At 35.6% G+C, this 21,959-nt stretch overlaps 3 protein-coding genes and 1 long non-coding RNA gene across 7 annotated transcripts; 2 read left to right on the top strand and 2 right to left on the bottom strand.

Annotated features, from left to right (window-relative positions):
* Nucleotides 1–208: 208 nt before the first annotated feature.
* LOC105196304 lies at nucleotides 209–6,195 on the top strand. 3 transcript variants are annotated; one of them, XM_011162135.3, is made up of 8 exons: nucleotides 209–353; nucleotides 435–607; nucleotides 1,405–1,715; nucleotides 1,889–1,901; nucleotides 2,715–3,021; nucleotides 3,100–3,398; nucleotides 4,551–4,769; nucleotides 4,859–6,195. In XM_011162135.3, the coding sequence occupies exons 4-8, from the start codon at nucleotides 1,892–1,894 to the stop codon at nucleotides 5,938–5,940; spliced, it is 1,917 nt and encodes a 638-aa protein (XP_011160437.2). In that variant the 5' UTR covers nucleotides 209–353; nucleotides 435–607; nucleotides 1,405–1,715; nucleotides 1,889–1,891; the 3' UTR covers nucleotides 5,941–6,195. The 3 variants fall into 3 exon arrangements, with proteins under 3 accessions (XP_011160437.2, XP_011160438.2, XP_011160439.2); XM_011162136.3 differs by lacking the exon at nucleotides 1,889–1,901; XM_011162137.3 differs by lacking the exons at nucleotides 209–353; nucleotides 435–607; nucleotides 1,405–1,715; nucleotides 1,889–1,901 and adding an exon at nucleotides 1,923–2,230.
* Nucleotides 6,196–7,273: 1,078 nt separating this feature from the next.
* Nucleotides 7,274–11,748, bottom strand: LOC105196303 (nucleoplasmin-like protein ANO39). Its single transcript, XM_011162133.3, has 5 exons — nucleotides 11,472–11,748; nucleotides 10,078–10,332; nucleotides 9,802–9,996; nucleotides 9,365–9,492; nucleotides 7,274–9,287 (listed from the first exon to the last, which is right to left on the bottom strand). Exons 1-5 carry the CDS (start codon nucleotides 11,583–11,585, stop codon nucleotides 9,269–9,271), a joined length of 711 nt encoding a protein of 236 aa, XP_011160435.1. The 5' UTR covers nucleotides 11,586–11,748; the 3' UTR covers nucleotides 7,274–9,268.
* Nucleotides 11,749–12,514: 766 nt separating this feature from the next.
* LOC105196305 (dipeptidase 1) lies at nucleotides 12,515–20,396 on the top strand. Of its 2 annotated transcripts, none has more exons than XM_039448667.1 (8): nucleotides 12,515–13,274; nucleotides 14,303–14,429; nucleotides 16,172–16,343; nucleotides 16,563–17,000; nucleotides 17,371–17,629; nucleotides 18,395–18,479; nucleotides 18,596–18,671; nucleotides 19,201–19,402. In XM_039448667.1, exons 1-8 carry the CDS (start codon nucleotides 13,188–13,190, stop codon nucleotides 19,211–19,213), a joined length of 1,257 nt encoding a protein of 418 aa, XP_039304601.1. In that variant the 5' UTR covers nucleotides 12,515–13,187; the 3' UTR covers nucleotides 19,214–19,402. The 2 variants fall into 2 exon arrangements, with proteins under 2 accessions (XP_039304601.1, XP_011160440.1); XM_011162138.3 differs by having other exon boundaries at nucleotides 13,188–13,274; nucleotides 19,260–20,396.
* Nucleotides 15,118–16,238, bottom strand: LOC120357644. The gene is made up of 2 exons (XR_005574661.1): nucleotides 16,111–16,238; nucleotides 15,118–15,799 (listed from the first exon to the last, which is right to left on the bottom strand). It is a non-coding gene; the product is annotated as an uncharacterized LOC120357644 (long non-coding RNA).
* Nucleotides 20,397–21,959: the final 1,563 nt, after the last annotated feature.

Raw genomic sequence — 21,959 nt, forward strand, 5'->3', positions numbered from 1 at the left:
CGCGTTCAGCCGCCGACCCGAGCGCGCATGGCTTTGTTTTAGTGACGTCACCGCGCATCAGCTGTGAGAGCAGCGCGCGCGCGGTGGCGTCCGCATGCCGCCCTCTTCCCCCCCACTCCGTCGAGCTGGCACTCGCTTCCGGGTGGAAAGCATCGTGTCTGAACACTCCGCGTGTCGGCAAACTAATTTTTCATTGGCTGAGAAGTCCAAAGGAGGCTGGAAGAGAGGAAGTCCGAGTTCTTTCTTCCTATCGCGTGTTGCTATGTTTTTTTTTTGATGGCGATGCAATAAATCAGATTGTTGACACCAAGTCTGCAATAAGTCACATCAAAAAACACGTGGTATACCTAATGGTAACTAATAATTTTTTACTTATTATATTATAACCATTTCCAATGTCTGGATGCGCGACTTTTACTTTATTTCATTCGCAGGACGTACGGAAGAAAAATAACAATTGTCATATTAATCCGAGGATGCGCATTTTGCATCTGAATGTCATCTGTTATCAGCAGCAGGAAGTTCGTCGACGGATCTCGAGTGGGCAGCACTTTCCGTTCCCGTATATACACGATGTCCAGTAAATCCAGACCCGACCGGCAATAATGTAATTACCTCGCATACCTTAAAAAGCATTTGGAGCAAATCTCTCTGCATGAAAATTGAAGCTTCTAATTATATTTAATGTACGAGCTTTTCAGAAGCCAAATTGATTGCCTCTACTTTTTATTAATTTTTTTATTGGAGCCCCTAGTAGCAATTTAGTGCAAGACTGCTGTAAATCAGTTGACGTTATGATCTGCTTCCTCATTCTGCTCAAGTCCTCCGAAAGATTCTGTAAAGCAGATTCTTGCAAAAGAAACTTGCATATATCTGCTGCAAGAATTGCAGCAATCATTCTGTTTACAGACTTGAATTAGGCGAAGAATCTGCTTCAATTAAATTCAATTTCTGCAGCAAATATCTGCAGAGTTCACTTGTATGTCGTTGCATATGCACAAATCTTTCTGACAGACTGTCAACAGAATTATATTAAAAATAGTCTTTTACATCTGAGTCAATTTTGCTGCATTTAACTGCACGCAGATTCTATCAGATTCTGCTCTGCAGAAATTGTTACTAGGGAGCACACAATTATTATAGTTTGTATATTGTCAAGTCTTCGCATTTTAATTTATAATCAATCAGTTATGCTAAATTTATTTCCACATATGGACTAACTTTGAAATCTAATTCTTAAAACTGGAGAAAGATAAAGAGTAAGTTAAACCGAGATCAAAGAATTAATTTACACTGGTGGAAATGGACATTGGTTTGCTTTCTGAGAGAGGTTTAGATGTCGATCTCTCTTCTTTCGAGTCTCTCTGTGTCTTTCAGTGAATTAAAGAAGTTTTCTTTCTACAGAATGTGAGATCGGATTTATGTGGAATTTCCTCTTTCGTCACGGAAACTTCGCCATCTGGCTTCGAGGATCTTTGCCCGTCTGTCCGCCACTGATCTCCGGGCAGACACATGACGTGGCGGACGTACGGAACGGTCACGGACGCTGACAAATGGACGCGCGCGCTCGCGCGGGCCGAGCAGCCGAGCAGTCTCAATCGCTCCGCGCCGCAAGCAAATCGCTCGTCGGGCGCGCAGCATGCGCCCCGAGTCGTTCTAATCGTCACGCAGGAACATCGCCGCCAATACGGCGCAGCTCATCGGCTTGATTGAAGGTACGTAAGCGTCACGTTGCGATCGGCTATCCACGCGGTTTCGCAACCGCGGGCAAGCGCGATCGAGCTGATTTATTACGTTGCGTACCGCACGGCACGTGCTCTCACGCAGCTCTCTCTTTCTCTTTCTCTTTCTCTCTCACGATCACGTTTGTCCTTGTGCCGCCTAATAGGATATGGACCCAGGTATTTATCCAACTGGATCACGTTATACGTCCTATTTTCGACGAAGTTGCGCGGCGAATGGAATTAAAATCGTATTCCACAAGTTATTTTGTCGTAGAAAACAAAATTTCTTACATGTGTGACGTCATTCGTAAGCTATGTGGCTATACTCTTATCGGCACTGTCATTCTAATGTTTACATTATAATTGTTAGGCGCAGTCCACTTTAAATGTCTCTTAGATTCTATATGACTTCGTATTCTGCATGTGCAACTTCGTCGTGGCAAGATAATGAAGAGAATTACGAGAAAATAGAATTTACACGCACATACGTGATATCGCTCCCACTTGTATGTATTTCAATTGTCATGTCGGTGTTGTTGTCGCAAAGATAACGTGTAATATTTATGATGAAGTATTAATTGTGAAAAGAGATTTTATTCTTTTATATAAATAAAAGCAATATTGTTGTATGAATTAGCTCACAGGTCTAATTTATCTCCATAAATTTAGACTTTTTATCATGGTTTAAATTCATGTTAAGATATTATATTATTACATCATGTAAAGCTCGTTGAAGAAAAGATATATTTAATCTCTCGTGATAGTTTGTACTTTAATATTACTTTGCACAAAGAAATCTTATCATTTGTTACATTTTTCACCTTTTTATTTATATAGATAAACTTGTTGATGGTCGAGAGTATCATAGTTTAGTATTTAATCACAACAATAACACAAACTTTCTGTTTCGTTATTTATTAATCATTATTTTGTTGTGTGTATGATTGTATTAGTTAACACATGATTAATATGCCTTTTATGTTTTGTTAGAGAATGTGGGCAAGGAAACTATTTTAAAAGTGACAGATTGGTTGCGCGGAATTTGGGAAATGAGACGGCGCGCCGGTGGACCAGTCCAACAATGGATTGACTCCATACCGTCATCCACAAAGTCAGAGGATGTTGTCATCGGGAGCGAGTGCCAAGAGCATGCCCCGAGTCATGAGCACAAACCGTTAACACCAACCGAGCCTAAAGACATTCCGTTTTCTAAAAATCTAAGGCCTCCAAGTATGACCATATCGGCACCTATTGATGTTCCTAATTCTCCAGTGATGAATACACCGATATTACCGAGGTATTACCTGAGTGAATAGTCAAGTCGTCGATAGTCAGTTACGACAATCAGTTTACATTAAATATTTGAATATTTCAGTTCGCTTCCCCAGGTGCGACTGGTGCGAGATGCGAGCCTTCAGTCGGACAGTAGTCACTGCAGTAGCGTCGAGAGTTTATTGGAATTGCGAAGAGCGGATCCGACAGCGATTCTGCTCGATCTCGGTTTTGGCGGCTCCTCAGTCGGTCCGCAGGAGAATGGTACAATTTCTCGCATTCCCAAAAGGTTCCTACAGCCATCGTCGTTGCGAGGTATCGCCGTAGACGAGTTTCTTAAGCAGCAGCAGGAGACCACCGAATCTTTTGATTCGGTATCTTTAGGATATCGAGGCCTAACAGGTAAAATGAATTTTTTAATAGCAATAACTATGATTATTCAATAAACTTCATTTTTTTTATGAAAACAATGAACGTAGGAATAATTCTGGAATTTGCCATTCTTAGAATCTTATAGTACAACATCTATGACTTGTGTTACAAGTAGTATTATCACAAGTAAATTAACGGCAGCATTTTTATGAAGCAGCATTTTAATTATTAAATCTATATTTCTGGGTACAAAATATATTCGCAAATATCTTGTCGTATAGCTTGATAATTTTGTAGGAAGCAATAGCGCATTAAGTGCGCCTTCACGTGTCCGACAGCGCAGAAACTCCGGATCAAGTAATTTTGTAAGTCTCGCGAGAATTTATGGTCAGGATTGTTTTGATGTACCTTCAAAACCAATTTAATTGACATTGTCTAATAATGCATAACTATTTTCTTTTGCTATTTATATTATGATTTTTATTTTAGTAAGCATTTACAGCTTTTTGTTTTTGCTTATATTTTAATTTTACTTGCGTAAAGTCGATATATGATGTTTGTGTCATTTTCACGTAGAAATTTATTATTTCTTTTTCATACTTATTACGTCATAAAGATAGTATGCTTTTAAAATTGCTATATGTTCGGTAATAATCTTATGCTCAGAAAGACTTCACCTAATTGTAAACATGCGATTAGTCATGAGTGATCTCGGTATGAGGTTTCAGTTAATTTGCATGAATAATAGTAAGTGTGCACAAGAGAATAATACAATAATATATACTAAAGCATTAAGAATACGAATTGAAAGCGCGAACTATTAGCGATAAAATCGGGATATGTTTTTTAAGTTGTAATTTATATCAAATAGCGTTTTATTTCATAAAGTGTGTGCAATAATCTGTTAAAAAAAATATTCAATTATGATATATATGCCGCTAATAAGTAAAATTTATGCACGTGTCTTGTATATCCCAGGGTATGTATATATATATATATATATATATATATATATATATATATATATATATACGCACACATGCCTACATATTTTTTTTATTTTTACTTTATATATTTTCTGTATTTATGCATCGTATTTAGTTCTTTGGCAATTATTATTATAGATCATAAAGAATATACAGAAGATATAAGATTTTGTTCTTTTTCTACATTTTTTAAAAGGATCACCATACGTAGCTCCATCGGAAATTGTGCAAAAGATTATGGAACGTTTACGGGAGAACGAAAGCCACGAAGTGGATACGAGTTTGTATAATTGCGACCAGCAAAATTCAATGCATCAAAATGAAAAACTCTCCGTGTTGTCTCCTGATAACAGGCAATTCTTGGAACGGCCGCGTTCCAAAAGCCCTGATATGCGCAACAAACGCATGATTATAGGTATGAGAAACTTGTGGATGTAAATAATTTTAGTATTGGTATTACATTGTTTTTATTCTATAAAATAAAATGTATTTTTTTTCTTGCAGGACAGAAATCATTTGCTTTTGGATGCGACGGAAATTTAATCGAAATCTCTCCCAATGATGCAAAACTTACATGCGATACAGAAGATGATCACAGTAGCTCATTAGATGCTAGTGAATCCATAGAACTGAAACAATCATATCCAGAAGAAAGTACATTTGAACACCAATATCTCTCAAAATATGACAAAAAGTTAGCGAAACAATTATCATTTGATGATACTGTAGAATTTCTTGAAGCTGACCAAGTATTAAAAGATGATCGGGGGAGCCAAAATAGTTTAAACATTGCTCAAAGTGGCACAAACGTAGATGATAGAGAACAAGAATATAATGCACCAGATATTACTCCTGAAAAAAGTGAGTTTTCCGACACTCGAAGGGCTAGTGATGGCTCATGTGACACTAAATCCTTCAAGAATAAAATATTTTATAGAAGACGATTTAGCGATAGCGCAATGCGCATTGCTGAGCGTCAAAACAAGGAACACGCATTAATGCAAAAGAGGAGAAGTTTCAAAAGACAATCTAGAGTATGTGATACAAGTGCAATGCATTATTGCGATCTAAGTCCTATTAGGTCTAGTATACCGAGTATAGTAATAATAGAACCTAAAGTAGATAATGAAGTACCGGGTGACGTAACTGATAGTACACATCAATTAAATATACCGAAATCATTCGAGTCAACCGACAGTAAAATCGATCTGGAGCCAAAAACAGACACTGAATCTTTGTTTAATAAATCTAACATGCCTTCGCCTTCCAACGTTAGCGAATCTATCGATAGATTGGAATGCTTTGAAGCTACACAAGAAGATTCGGCGTCAAGTGATCATTCTTGTACGGAAGATAATCAAACTTGTTGTTATAAAGGTAAAATGTATAAGGACCGGAAACATGGCAAAAACTGTCCGGATTGTTGTTGTTACGTTGACAAACGGAAATATCGAAAAAAAATGGAGAAAATCATGCAGAAAAATAAGAGATTAGAAGATATGTTAGCGAGAAGTAGGAGAGAGGTGGCTGAGATTCGCGATATGCTAAGCAATGTGTTATCGGTCAGGATGGAGCCGGGATTTTAGAGATGGATATGCTAGAGTAATTGCTAATTATGGTAAAACTATTATCTTGTGATATAGGTGAATATCTAATTAGAAAAAATTAATACCTTGCATAATTTTGGACTTTCTATTTAACATTTTGAACTAATTTTTTTATACTTCAAAAATCGAATATTTTTGAAGTTCATGTTTTGTAGAACATTGACAAAAGATATTTTTATAATGTACATACCTAGGAACAATCCTTTTAACAGAAAAAAAAACTATAAAAAGAAATGATATATATTATTTTTGCATGCTGAAGATTAATATAAATTCATGAAACTATAAGTATAAATACTTTTTTTATATTTATATTTCTATTTTTAATTCATATATTTTTTTATACATAATGCGAGTTATAAACTACATTTTGACTTTATTTAATATTAAGAATTGGCACACGACCAAAAAAAAGTGCAACAGATTATTATTGCAATATTAATATTTGCAAATATATATGATGATTAAGATAAAAATAAGTTTTGATTATGCGAAGTAAATTTATATTAATTTATATATATGAAGATATTTTAGGATTGATGAGAAAAGATATTTTTACAGTGATATTGAAATAATCGGAACATTAGAATATGTGAGCTCTACTTATTGAATTTTTTAATCGTTTTCTTTAAAAATTTTTATATAAATTTAATAGCATAAAATTTTCTTGAATTTTATTGTATTTTAAATAGATTACGACAATTAACTTGGTCTTATATTGTTTCAATTTTTTCTTTTTGTAATCTCTATCTCACATTTCAATCGTTACATTATTATGTAAATCGTATACATTCCCACTACCATACCTCTTAATATATTTGTTAAGTTTGAAATATTGAATTAATCCTTGTTACTTTGTAATTGAATTTGATTGAATCTCTAGCTCGTGATTAATAAAATAATACAATAGTTATGCTATATTCACGTTTGATAGAATTTTTCTGTATAATGTAATATTTATATATATAATATATATGCAAAAGAGGAAGATTAATTACAAGTTGAGAAAGCGCAATCAGAACAGTAATGAAAGTTTGAAACTTTCGTCACTCTTTTTTGATAATATATTCACAATAAGTTTGAAATGCTGGTCATTCCGTACTTTACGCAGAAATACTTGAAATCTAGTCTTCTATAATTGCTATCGACACAGTGATAAGATTTTTAACTATTAATTCCTAATCCCTCGTCTCTATCTCGTATTATAATCGTGAGAGTATGTGCTCCAGGAAAGAAATTTCAAAAAAAGCGACTCATGGTTTCGGGTTATCAATTACATTGAGAATTAATTTATGCTGCCATACTGGAGTACTTCTTGAATAATAGTATATTTCCACATATCACATTATAGATATAGACAATGTACATTTATTTAACTTTAATCTAACAACGGGATCAGTAGTCTAATATACTAAAAGAAATCTGCGATTTAATAAATAAAATAAAAGGACGATGTAAATTAAAACAAAACAATACAACAGGCTCGTTCTTGAGATCAGCCAAATGCAAATTATTTAATATTAATAACGAAACACTATTACCTACAAAAATATATTCAGGAAGGGAGAAGAAAAGATTAAAAAGTTAAATACATTAAATTAATATATATATTATGAAATGTATGTATAAGTCTGTCCATTTTTTTACTTAATTTTGCTTAAGATGCTAACATCAATTGGAAGTTTATTTGATATTACTAAATGCGAATTTAATTTTCCTTAAGTCACATAATATCGTTTAATAAAGAAAAATGCACTTTATTTTGTCATGATATACGATAAAATCATATAGTTTGCATAAAAATACAAAATTGTTAAAAAAAACCGGTCCAATACAAATGAAAAATTTTGTTAACATTTACATAATAGATTTTCCATAATAAACATCCACATTTTACATGATAAATCAGTCTATCTATGATATATTTTCTAAGTTCTTATACAATCTTATCAAATGATGAAATCCTACTAAGATTACTATAGAAGTATTACTTATTTAAACTATCCCAGAAAGTAATTATACAAACAAAATAGATGCGTTGTATTATTAAGGTACAATGTACAATTGTGGGAGAACTCAATAAATATTTACCACAATTGAGTTTTATATTTTTCTTTGTATATTAACCATAACTCTCATCTATCGAATTTATCAACTAATTATGCCACTAAATTTACTGTTTACAACACTTCGTATAGAAACAAACTGCTTATACTATAAAGTATCCAGGTATTTATTTTAAATGTACTCTTACTTGTCAAAAATAATTGCGAAACTATGTCGGTTCTTAGAAAACAACATGAGAACTATGCGAAATAACAATTTTGTAGATATACCACGAGAACGAACTATTTGAAAAAAAGTGACAAAATATGATCGTCAATAATAATATAACTCTGTACAACTGATCCTCTTTACAAACTCAATAAAACATATCAATGCAAATTATTCTGAAAGTGTAATTGTTAGTTTTTGTTACACATCTTATGATTAAGCGACACACAAGACTAGCATCGCCCGTAGCAGTTATGGGAACAGTAAGAAATATTTTTTTGTGTAAAGTCCTTTTTCTTTACATTTCTTGGACATTAACATTTTTTTTTTCCAATTCTAAATCTGATCCAAAAAAGATGTATATATAAAAATAATATTTATCGCAATGTATATTAGTCATATTTATAATCAACGTAATTTATAAGACTCAATTTATACCGTTTCTTTGTATCAAATTTGAAATTATCTCTTTATTGTAATATGAGATATGAATGATAGTCCCCATTTGTTTCTAACTAAGGGCACGCTATAAATGGCTACATAGGTCACAAGGCCAATGCTGCAACTGTAAAATAGAGTTTAAATAACGAACATACCAACAATTACATTACAAAAAAAAATTGAACATCAACATGCATCCTTTACACTAGTAACATTGAATTTCTGTCGAAGACGCAAATTATCCTCAAATTATTGGATATCGCATTTACTAAACTCTGTAAATACGACGCATGCTTGCGAGTAGTTCTCTTGGTAATTGAAGCTCACACGTATATTCTGTCAGAGATATCAATTATTAGCTAAAGCTAATTTTCAGTAATAAATTCAGAACCATGGTCCATCCAATCTTATATTTTAAATATGAACCTGCTACACAATACCATGTCATAAACTTCATCCATGTGTACGTGTAAACTGTAAATATGTTCGTGGATAGTGTACATGTAGATGTGGATGCTTTTGTCTTATCTTTGCTTACAACATATGTTTTCTTAAGACGTATATAAACAAATAAGGGCAAACACAATCTAATTTAGTCTTCTTTATCATCCCTGAAATTAATAAAGAGAATCTCGTTAATATTAATCACGTTGTGTATCGCAATGTTATAGATGAGACAAATACATACTTTACAACTTCTTGTTGTTGCGATGGATCAAAATGAAGTTCAACAATTGTCTCTTGTCTACTTTGCACTTTAAAGGACACCTGGACCGCTATGTAATTGTCTTTGTTACTTTGTTGCCATCCAGAATACTGAAATAAAAATAAGAATTTCTACGAATCAAGAGAAAAGTCGCGAGTCCGAATCCACACACATCCCGCGTATATGAATTTTTAAATTGAAAATCTTTAGCCAGAGGACTCTAAGTAACACATAGACCCAAGTGACTGATAGTCCCATTCACTCTCATTACTACTACATACATTACTACTAAATACAATTTATGGGAAATCATGCTCCAGATTTTTTATTATCTGCTATTTGACTGAATTATAGGTCAGTTTAGCGAATGTTAAAATAAGTTATTTCAAATCCTAAGAAAAAGAGAATGATGTACTTACCGTCGTTGTGCTTTTGTACAGTACTTTTCCATCTTCTTCAAAAGGTAGAAACTTTTGGAGCAATGCTTTTCCATCTATCCTCCACAAGGTTGGATAAGCGCTCGATTCTACGTCGGACTTACCCTTACTAGATAAGTTATCTTCCTTATTCTTATTAGATTCAAGGTCAGCTTTCGCAAGAACGAATGAACCAGACTGTAAGAAATGTCAGGTTATAGAAACCTCTTCTTTTAAAGGAATATTACAGTGGAATGGTCATCAATCATGATGACTTACTGTATATTCTTTTGGAGTCTCTCCTGATTCATTGTAACTGTTGTCATCAGAATCCTCTTCTTCCTCGTCTTCCTTTTCATCGTCCTCTTTCTTAGAGCGCCTTTTTCTCTTTGACTTTTTCCCTCCATCAGAGTCAGATTCTTCATCCTCCTCAAATTCATCTTCCTCCTCCTCCTCTTCTTCCTCCTCGTCCTCTTCTTCGGAGTGCTGTCGTTTTTTTGCCATTCCTCTCTGTGGCCTTATTTTACTGCCAGCCTGTAAACAATCACAAGTAACATATCAGTATTAGATATCTATCTAACTTGCTGCTGTATACTCCTTTAATCACATTACATAATAATGCTCCTATTAAGATGAAAGTAATAATGTATATTACAGAATTACTAGATTTCCTTGTGAAATGTTAAAATGATAGAAAAGTATACAATCTAAGTCTGAAATACAAGACTTCGTAAAATCTATCAACATTCTTTAATTCATTAACATGTTTAATAAAAATTGAGATAAATATTTGATATTGTTTTCTTATGTTCATTTCTACCTAAAGCAGTTAATGTAACTAGAGAAAATTTGATTGAATTAATCACGTACTGATTAAGCTAATCGAAGTTTAGTTAAAGTCATAAGGATCTATTTTAAAAAGTGCATGTGTACCGCTGTTTTCTTTTTTTATTTTTTATCAAAGAGAAGGGAATCGCGGCACACGTCGTATCGTACTCCCTTCCAGCGGTTCAAAAGATCGCGTACCGGCGTGGCGCCACCGAGCAGCCGACCGACCAACCGGCCGGCGACGATGGCCGCCGCGGGGCGATGCGGGACGAAAGAGAGGACCGTCCTGGACGAACGGCCCTATCTCGAAAGATACGTCAGGACAGCGCGATCGGGCCGTCGTGCAGAGAGCCGTGCGGCGTAGCCTCGCAACTGGACTCAGCGTCGAGGATCTCGTCTCGTAGCGAGTTTCTCCCCGTGACGGGACGAAGGGGAGAGCAATCATGCTGGCCGTCGCCGCCAACGCGCCTCGCTCCGCCACGGATCGCGGAGCACCTGCCGTTTCACCTGGCGCGCGTATCCAACGCCGGGAGAAGTCCGAGTCGATCGGAGCAAGCGATTCTGCGACGCACGTCCTCGTCGCTGACGCTTCCAAGTCGTGACGAAATGTCCGCCATCGACGGCGCGAGTAAGCTCGATCTTCCTTGCTTCCCTTCTTTCTCTCTCTCTCTCTCTCTCTCTCTTTCTCTCTCCCTCTCTCTTCCCGATAGGCGCCGTTCGTTCGACGCCAACAACGCGAACGTTGCGACGAAAGGATCGGCCCCATCGGCGACAGGCGTCGACGAACGCGGGCGTGACGAAGGGAAAAAAGTCACGGGATGAAGTCGCGCAGCGTGTCGACTCACCTCGGTCCCGGCCTCCGGAGTCCACTCCTCCTCGGAGGCACCCTCGACCTCCGGATAGTCCGGATCGTCCACCTCGTAATCATCCTCGTCCGAATAGTCCTTGATCTTCTTCATGTTGCCCTTGCGCGAAATGTTTGCCGATTTTTCGAGACACCGTCCGCGAGAAGAGCGTCGTTACGCGGGCGACACGCGCTAGCAAGAACGACGAGGAACCGGAATGCGTGCACACGAAGTATCGCAAACAATATGGCGGTCGGTAAGGGAGAAGGGAGGAGAAGCGCTCCCTTTATTATCGCGAATACACGCGATACGCGTGGCGTTGCGACTGAGGAAACCGTCTCCCGATGGCAGCACTTATCCTATTCGTGGTGCTTCCTCAAGACTGGTCTGCGATTAGCTTGATCGGTTGATTGAATTTTGTAATAGTCAACTGGAAAACTTAAAACCGATCATCTCTAATTTAATTTTTTAATTAATTGAAATAAAAAATTACTTAGTTATTATAATTTAAAATATAGTATTTTACAAAAAAAATTGTAATTTACGAAAAATAAACGAGGAAAATAAAATAATACTATCAGTTTTAAGTTTTGCAGTTGCATGCTTATTCTTAAATTTAATAAGTTCCTCTATCAAAACAGATGATACGGTCTTCAAAAAAGAGTTTAGACTGTCACACGTAAAATTAAATACTACTCAATCAGCAGACAATAGTTTTTAAATGCTATTTAAATATTTAAAGAATATTATAATGAAGAATAAATATTTATTCTTTATTATAACGTTTCTTATATTTAAAAGACATTTTAAAAACATTGTCTACTGTCTTTGCTGATTAAAGAATAGCACACTGAAAAATGTAAGTGATCTAAGCAAATCGGCTAATCACAGGGGGAAACTTAAGCAGTAAGAAATCAAACAGTTGATTTTACTTAATGTATTTATGCCTTATTCCTCAAATTTTTTAATATGTCCTTATAAGCCCTAGTTGCCTTATTGTTAACAGTGATAAAAAAAAGAAATTCCGTAATAATTCTTTATATTAAAGGACTCCTTATTTCAGATAGCTAGCCTTTAGATTTATTTGTTTTTTTCAAAACTCAATTTTGTTTCAACAATATTGATCACCTGCAAAATAATCGGTAAGGACTGGAAGTGTAGCTGTGTGTCGAAGATCCGGGTTCAAACTCCACTCTAATCAGAAACATTTTACTTTATTTGATCGCTACCTCTCGAAAGGCAATAAATCATCGAAAGTATCTTGCCCTCTAAATTTTAAGCCGTTCGGAACTGATGTTTAGTCCATTAAATTTTATATTTTAAATATGAAACCTTGTTTTAAACTTCATTCATGTGTTCATTTTTCTATAGCCGAACTTTTTTGTTCATGAAAAAAAGTTACACAACTAATATTACACAACGGAGAACAATGATCAAATCACTGGGACCTAAAGAAATATAGGCATATATTTTTTAACTTCCAAGTCACATGGTAATGCAGAGAATAAACGAGTAATTTTCTTGATGCGAACACCTCGGTGATTGTTAATAATTTTTCGGACTCGCGCAAGACCGGGTCGATATAGGGGTTGACGCGTGCGCCGACATCCAACGCCGCGTCGGGACGCCGTTTCTTCCGTATTTACGGTAGTGGCGGTACCAGCAAAAACCCTGGTGCTGGGGTAAAGAGTGGACTGAAAGACATCGGGGAGAAACATGTTCGAACTCTACGGTGTTGGTAAAGACGGCATGGTGTATCGCTCGCCGCCTCCCAGAAGAAAGGAAGTCGACATCCTTTCGGAGGTAGGTAGGACGACGAGCACGCAGCTAAAGGTCTCTTGTTAATTGCAAAGAGAGTTGAGAGCTTCCTCTTAATTGACTTGTCTGCAGATCCCCAGAGAACATACAATGATATATTTTATCTCCTGTAATTGATGACTGTATGAACTGAGACACGCACATACTACGTGTGTCACCCTTGCCGACCTTTTTCCTGGAGCAATACAGATCAATTCTCTCTATTGTAACATCTCCGAGATATTGTTTTATTTTATACCTCGACATAATTTTTTGAAAAAGTTAGAAAACAGTCTGCGAACGCTTCTTATTTATCCGCTGTTGACGCCATGTGACACTTGGAACCCATACAGCACAGAACATTTCAGCAATATTGCAGAAATGTTGAAAATATTACTGCAACATTGTTGGAATATTCTGCTATATAAAAAATTAATACATATTTATTACATCTATGTTTTTTTTAATATTAATAATTTAATCAGTTCTTCATTTAATCAATTATGAATGTACAATCTTTTTCATAAGCAAATAAGTCCTGTTAGAGCTATATTTCCATAAAGACAAATCATGTTTGTCAAGATTAGAAGCGTTTAGTTTAAAAATAAAAATCTGAAGATACTTCCTATTATGCGAAAAAGACGCGAGTTTCTATTTAAGAATCAGATTTTACGATAAGTGCCTATGATAAGTTTGGCCGAAGAAACGATGTGCGGATAATTTGCACATAGCTCTCTGAAATGTTGATTCATCGTCTCGTTCATCGTCGATGTTTTTTTTACAATCGTCTGAGGAAAGTCTCCCAGGGATGTTTCATGCAAAGTAGTTTTCTATACTTATTTCTTCATTCAAGGCAGACTTCTTTTTCCTCACAGCCTTTTATAACTTAGGAGCCACTAATACCCGGTGTAACACGACAATTCGCGGATAATACTCGGAAAATTATGCAATCGTTGCAATCTTCGTATTTAATTTACGGAGACGATTGCTCGGAGGCTAGCTCGGCAACTTTGTAAATCGACGCACTTTTACAGACCTGCCTGCAGCTCTCGTCGCCAGAATTCATGAGAAAATTGCCCAACGGCGATGCACTTCACCACATCAAGGACACGGGTGTCTCGACTTCCTTCAACAAGGCTAAAGAACCACCAAGAGAGAGCAGTGAGTCCATATAAAAATCGTTATTGCATACGGGGTAAGATAGCCGAGATAGCTCGTTGTCAGATAGCTGAGAAATTCATGTCGTGAAGTTTTTATTTTACATTTCGCCGATGTAAAAACATTCAAAAAATCATAAGAGTCGTATGGAAAGAATTTTATATTAGAATCAAATGTAAAAAATACATTATAGCAGGGTTGAGTAAATTAATATATTTTTTTAACTGAATTAAAGTTAACGGCTTATAAAATTAATTATATTAAAAGTTACGTGAAGAGAAAACCAACTCAATTAAAAGTTACGTTAAGATTAAATTAATTTAAATTAAAAATTAATTTTGAAAAGCATTTTTACTAAATTAGACATTTTTAACATTTTATTTGTAAATTAAGTTTATGGAAAATAACGAAGAAATATTTTTTCTTTTAATTTTTTTTACATAAACAAACCTTTAACTTAAGAAAAAAGATAAATAATTAAAGTTTGTGTTTCAAAAATACTTGTTAAAGTTAAAAATTATTAACTTTATTATTTAACTTTTGACTTTTTAATTAGATACTATCCAATCCTGCATTGTAGATAATTAATTCATTTTATAACAAAACGAACATTCAAACATTATTTGGACGATTCTGAAACTGAATTGAGTAAAAACTGAGTAAAAACTGAACTCGCGAGAAGTCAAGAGTCTTGTATGAAGAACTTTATATTAGAATCAAGTGTATAACGGGTACATTCTGAATAATTAATTAATTTTATAACAAAGCTAATACTTGAGCGTTATTTAAATTATCGATTATTATCTTAGTGAACGGTCGAGGTATGAGTCTTCTCTAGTGCTAGATACACATTTAAATATACGATTTGCATTATGTCTATCATCGTATTGTATTCACATTCTGATAGCAATTATAATTACTGCTATCAGGGTAAGTAACGACCGACAAAGTGTTAAATCAGATTAGCACGGATTTAATTCGTCGTGTCGCGCACGATTGCCGAGTACTTTCTCGATTATCCCATCATCCCCGATCGTTTCTGACGACCGAACAGGTGACAACCTCGACAGTTTCTTTTCTCCAATTTTGCACGTCAATGAGTTCGCTTATGTAAAAGTCACCGCGAGCGAAGAGAAGAAAAGCTATCGCGTGACGCGAAATGACGAGCGCAACGAGTGACGGTTTCGCGATTTGATATGATTTCTATTTACGGCTCGACGATCTTCCCCCGATCACAGAGATCGAAGTTTCGGTCACGGCAATTTCACGTACGGATAAGTACGATCTACGCTCGGCTGATCTTCCCGGTCCAAGAAGATTCCGCTGCGGTCGTCCCGAGTTAGTTTTTGCAACGGGCTGATTTTTTGAACCTACTGCGAAAATATTAGCAAGTTAACACATGTATAATTATATAATAGATATTTAATCATACATAAAATAAATATAATTGTAGCTAAATTAGAGAAAAAAATATAGAAAAACTTTAAAGCACATTTATAAATATTTGGAATGTTGCACAATAATCAAACTACAAAGAAAAATGCTTAAAAATCAAAACGTTTCTTATATATTAAATTTTGTATCTCTTTCTACTGCTATATATTTCTTTATGATTAATAAACTTTAAGAATCGTTTCTGTTTGTCGATCAAATCAGAAAGAGATTTATAATTAAATGATCGCACTCTTTGAGTTAATCGAAGAATGAAGATGCAGATCAGATTTTGATATTGGACAATGTTGCAGGAGGCAGTGCCGTGAGAAGATGGATGGTAATGACTGGATTCTTCTTCCTCGGGTGTGCCTTAGTGGCTGGAGTAGGTTTACCACTCGCCCTAGAACTCCGAAGCTCTCATCTGCTGGAGGCTAGATTGCAGGTGGTCCGAAGAATGCTCTCAGAGGTTCCTTTGATCGATGGGTAACAGTCGTATCTTATTTATAAATTAGCAGAAAATAGACTCCACCCTGAATTAAAATAGATTGTTAAAAATAAATGATTATTCGAAATCTCGGAGAAATTTGCTCTTCAATATCAAAATTAGAAAATAAAAAGGATCTATCAAAAAAATTTACATTTAGAAAAAAAAAAGAAAAAAGTATATATACACTTAGCTGTACTCTTTATCTTCTACATCAGGAACAACGACTTCGCCTGGAACCTGCGCAAGCACCGCGGCAGCACGAAGCTGGATAATTTCCCCTTCGACGAAGATCTGTCGCGTAACAGCAGTTGGGGCCCGCAATGGCAGACCGACCTGATCCGCTTGGAGCAGGGGATCGTCGGGGCGCAATTCTGGTCGGCCTACGTACCGTGCGAATCACAATTTCTCGACGCCGTGCAGCTCACCCTCGAACAGATCGATATTGTGCGCCGGCTCACGTCGCGCTACCCCAAGCGCATCAGGATGGTGACGACGAGCGGCGAACTGGAGGCCGCGCACCGGGACGGGGTGATTGCCAGCCTGGTGGGGATAGAGGGTGGCCACAGCATCGGCACCTCCATGGCGGTGCTCAGGAGCTTCCACCGGCTGGGCGCGCGCTACATGACACTGACCCACAAGTGCAACACTCCGTGGTGAGTTCACCGGGGAGATTAATGTCTCTACGCTCGCGAGACGCGCATATGAGCGTTGCGCGTGCAACGACAGCGGAAAGGAATGAACCTTGGAGGAGCAAATTGGCAACTTGTATTTGCTAATGTTTGCTTTCACATCACATGGTTTATATTTACATACATTGTTAGAAGAGTTTAATAAGTCCCTGGAAGCTCATTACATCTTGTACCGAGCGATTAACTTAAACATAAATAAATGACATCTTAGTTCTGCATAGCAAGTGACCGCAAATCTCGCATCCGCACTCGAAAATCTTTTTCTTAGCCGTGTTCGCGTTTCCTCTGGATTGGATTTTTATTTCTACTCTACGTGATCGGTTCTGATTTTCAGGGCAGACTCATGCTCCGTGGACGATCCGAATTCGGACGCGCCCTCCGATTTTCACAGCGACGGCCTCTCGCCGTTCGGTAAGGCGGTCGTCCGGGAGCTGAATCGGCTTGGCATGCTCGTGGACCTCTCTCACGTCTCGGTGAGGACGATGACGGACGCCCTCGCCGTGACAAAGGCGCCCGTTATATTCTCGCACAGCGCAGCCAAGGCTCTCTGTAATTCCTCGAGCAACGTCCCGGATGATGTACTACGAAATTTGGTGAGGAAGAGAAATTTACATTTCCTACTCTGAAATTCACAAACGTAAATAGCTACTATGTGTGCGTACTTTCTTGAAATTATCGTGATAAACACTATAGAGAACAAATGATGGAAATAAATGTATACAACTTTAAAGAACTCTCGATCGAGCATCGATTTTTATATTTTAATTTTGTTTGAATCTTCTCTTGAATACAGATAGTTTTTTTTAACTGTAAGCCACATTTATCCTAAATTTTAATTTTTAATCATTATGTAAACCGTTCATTTAAGTATAAAAAGCTCTCGATTGATCGACTTTAATTTTATCCTAGAAATCAAATTTTCTCTGAATGCATATAAATTTCTTTTTAAGTCAGAATTTTTTATTTATCCGCCTGCATATTAATTTTTAATTATTCCGCGGAAACAAAATATTATTAATATAAATATTAGGCCAATTAATGAACAATATTACAACTTTAACAGATCTTGAAGTTTTTTTTTACAATAATATAATGATCCTCTTCGAGCCGGTTTGAAGAGGATCAAATAAGATCGAAACATGTTCCGTGATTAATATTTATCATTGTATTATTGTAAAAATACTTCAAGATCCATTAAAATTGTAATATCGCTCGTTAATTGGCCTAATATTCATATTAATTTGTTGTTAACATAAACGAGCTGGTTTGTTAGAAAACATTATGTAATATTCATCGGGGTGACACAATATTCGTTCGAGGATATTTAATCGCATGGCTTTTATCTCTGCTTCCTTCAGTCGCTCAACGGTGGTCTGGTTATGGTCAGTTTCGACAGCGCGCATTTGAGCTGCGGCGATAAGGCCTCCATGTACGACATTATAGGTAAGTAGCGCGATGTAAGAAACATCAAAAAAAGATCGAAGGTCAAAATCGTAGTAAACATAAAAAACCTCGAGATAGGGAACGAACGAGATACACAACGTCGTCTCTTTTTACAGCTCACATCAATCACATTAGACGAACAGCTGGCGTGAATCATGTGGGTCTCGGGGCGGGCTACGACGGCATATTGAGGTAGCTGAAGACGCGCCAGCATTGCCGTATCTTTATTATGCACCGATAGCATTAATGCATGTTCGCGGAAATTATGCAACGCGCAATAAAAATTAGTTATCAATAATCCTCCGAGCAATTACTAACAGTTTGTTTTCAATGCTTATTTATTTTTTTAATTAAAGCTCTCAAAGCTACAGAGTGCCTTTGTAGTTAACTTGTTAATGGTGATCTCCCTAATTTGTGTCAATAATTTTAAATCTAATAAACAAGATGTTATATCTATTTTTGTTTCAAAGAATGAGCACATTTGATAAAACATTCCGTGCTTGTTCGCTATAAAAATAATTATACTATTGCTCAATCCTCTGTTTGCCATCGGTGTCTAGTAAACTCTCATTTATTTTACGATTGACTATTCAATAAAAGAATAATAATTTTTGCATTCTGCTTGTGCTTGACATAGATTATAAAAATATAGATATTATATAGTTATAAGAAATTGCTCCTTTATTCTATTGTATAATGTATTATATAATGTATCTTCCAGCCGATTCAGATAAATCTGAGCGATATAAGGATTGAAAGAAACGTTTGCACTTAATTCAGGCCACCGACGGAATTGCCAGACGTTTCCGGCTACCCCTTGCTGTTGGCCGAGCTGACTAGAGAACGTAAATGGTCCGCAACCGATATAAAGAAGCTCGTGGGTGGAAATTTGTTGCGCGTCTTCAAGGAAGTGGAGGATCACGCGGCGACTCAGTCCAATCAGTTTCCAGCAGAAGAGTGGATTTCGCAGGAACTCATGGAAGATAGCGCCTACTGCAGATACCACGACACGTAGAGTCGTCTTTCTTTCTCTCTCTATTGTTCGTGCAACCGTTTCCGTTATCGACGTTGTTATTTGATTTCCACGAGGTGTTCTCTCCTAAGGAGATATGATCGAAATATTGAAATGTTTCAGTCTGTTCAAAAATTATATAGAATACTATTTAAAGAGAAATTAATATTATATTAAAATTTAAAATCGATTGACCATGTAGTTTCTAAGAAAATAAAAGTTAGACCTCAAGTTAGAGTTTTATACATAGCATCTTATGACAGATGCATCGAATGACTGATATATCACATTATGTTACTTTTTTAAAATGTTTCTATATAAAAATTATATGAATAATTAGAACAAATCTTTTTGCATGTCCTTACAAAAAGTTACCTCCATTTATCGCAATTTTTTCGCATACAAGTAAAAAGTTAACAGAAATGTGCTTATGAACTAAAGATGACTTTTAACAAGCTAAAGAAATTCGGCAATGCTGTTGAAAAAATTATTTAAAAAATTGTTACAGTAATATTATTTGAAATGCAAGTTGTTATAAAGTTTCAGATTGTAGGTAAGCATTAAAACACGCGGTGATATACAATAAGCATTAAAGCATCGCAGATTAGCTGTCCAATGGTTCTGACATTTTTAATGACAAAATAAAAAAAATATATGAACGGTATGTAAAATTTTATAAACGATTATCAAATACATTTCATTAATTTAATTTTACATAATTGAAATCAGTAGTGATCTCGTGGAATCCAAATATATGATAAAATTTTAACAGTTGTTATGTTTCGATGATATAAATCATTTTTTACTGAGAATAATTATACCTCCTTGAAAAACGCATTTTATCATCTTTGTACCTGGAGCGTTCCAACTGTTTTACATTTTTAATAAAGTAGCGGTAGATTCTCTTCTCGTGTTTTATTAAAGCTCTCTTTCATCCCTAATAGATACGGTTCTAAACAAAACATTTATCTCTTTTATTATCTTCGATCTCTTTCATTGGATGGATCACAATTCATCTGACGTCAATTCAACTACTCTTTTTCTAGGAGATTGTACTTTCCGGAAGGAGCTTGCACGTGAAATGATATTTTAGAGTAATCGCTTATGATTACGTTAATGAGTTTCAAGGACTTTTAATATGATATAAAGACTATCTACAGAATTCCACTGATGTTTACAAAACACAATTTGCGCTTAACTGATTTACGATTTTTTTTTTAAATTTAATTGCCCATTTCGCTCGGACGCAAAAACATGGATTAACAAATTCGATAAGCATGTTTGAAACTTTTTTACGATCGGCTCAGTTGCGTCACGTTCCCAATTGCGATTATGGTCAAAATGAACGATAGCAGTTAAGTCAATTTACTTTGTCTTGTGTCTCCTCTCTCCGTGTCCAGCGTCCCATAATATATGTTGAAGCAATTATTTAATCTCGGTGCACACATCTGTACGCACGGACGCATACGACGCTATAGCTAACAGAGGCAGACGAGTCGCAGTATGTCAATTACATCGTTTAATATTTAACTCGAGGCTTATATTTCAATCGGGGACGGCGCCGTAAATAATCGGACTTGATCTACCATCTGAATCCCGTATGGTTCTTTCTCTTTTTCTATAACGATAACAAATAAGTTGCGGAAGCTTCTGCGTTGTTTGAATCATTCATACCTGACAACGTGGAAGAAACTGTCCCGAGATTATTAATAGTAACTGCTTTTCTTTGTATGCACGTTTTTCACACCGCTCTGATTAACAATTAATCCGACGATAAAGATCGTGACAAATCGTTAAACTGGAGAACTTGTGAATATTTACTTGGCATTAATCGACAATTTAATAATCTGAAAAAATTATACTTAATAATGTATACGAATCAACTTCTAAAATAATGCATAACATATTTCATATATCACACATTGTTGAGTGCACACGAGGACAGAAATGCCTAGCAATATGAATATGCACGAGTATCAAGAGAAGTTTAAAATGCGAGCTTCTTTCTAAATATTTGTGCATTATGAAAAATGATTATTCGAAAAACGATAACGTAAACTTAAATTAAATAAAAATTAGCAAGTAAAACTAAATTTAAACTAATCTGAACTTAAATTAAACTAAACAACAGACTAAGACTAGAAACTAAAAACCTAAGGCTAGGTTAAGATTAAATTTAAACTAAACTCAAATTAAACTTAATAATCAATAAATGAACTAAATAATGTAGTATTATTTTTTTACTAAAATCGCAATTAAATTACAAAACATTCCGTAATTCTTTCGTAATTTCGTATTTCCAGTGTATTAATATGTTGTATGTGTGCTACGTGTGCTAAACTGAAAATACGGAATTACGGAAAAATTACAAAACGTTTGAAATTTAATTGCGATTTCAGTAAAAAAATAATATTATCTTAATTACAATTTATTTGTTAATTATTAAGCTTAATTTGAGTTTAGTATAA

Source organism: Solenopsis invicta, chromosome 4 (genome assembly GCF_016802725.1).
Source record: "Solenopsis invicta isolate M01_SB chromosome 4, UNIL_Sinv_3.0, whole genome shotgun sequence".
Classification (NCBI taxonomy): domain Eukaryota; kingdom Metazoa; phylum Arthropoda; class Insecta; order Hymenoptera; family Formicidae; genus Solenopsis; species Solenopsis invicta.

Coding starts and splice junctions, on each gene's coding strand:
- LOC105196304 (XM_011162135.3), top strand. Junction 3,022..3,099: donor AATACACCGATATTACCGAG/GTATTACCTGAG, acceptor TGAATATTTCAG/TTCGCTTCCCCAGGTGCGAC. Junction 3,399..4,550: donor AGGATATCGAGGCCTAACAG/GTAAAATGAATT, acceptor ATTTTTTAAAAG/GATCACCATACGTAGCTCCA.
- LOC105196303 (XM_011162133.3), bottom strand. CDS start 11,585: ATGAAGAAGATCAAGGACTATTCGGACGAGGATGATTACGAGGTGGAC. Junction 10,333..11,471: donor CTCCGGAGGCCGGGACCGAG/GTGAGTCGACAC, acceptor GATTGTTTACAG/GCTGGCAGTAAAATAAGGCC. Junction 9,493..9,801: donor TGTACAAAAGCACAACGACG/GTAAGTACATCA, acceptor TTTTTATTTCAG/TATTCTGGATGGCAACAAAG.
- LOC105196305 (XM_011162138.3), top strand. CDS start 13,188: ATGTTCGAACTCTACGGTGTTGGTAAAGACGGCATGGTGTATCGCTCG. Junction 17,630..18,394: donor ATGATGTACTACGAAATTTG/GTGAGGAAGAGA, acceptor TGCTTCCTTCAG/TCGCTCAACGGTGGTCTGGT. Junction 18,480..18,595: donor CTCCATGTACGACATTATAG/GTAAGTAGCGCG, acceptor CTCTTTTTACAG/CTCACATCAATCACATTAGA.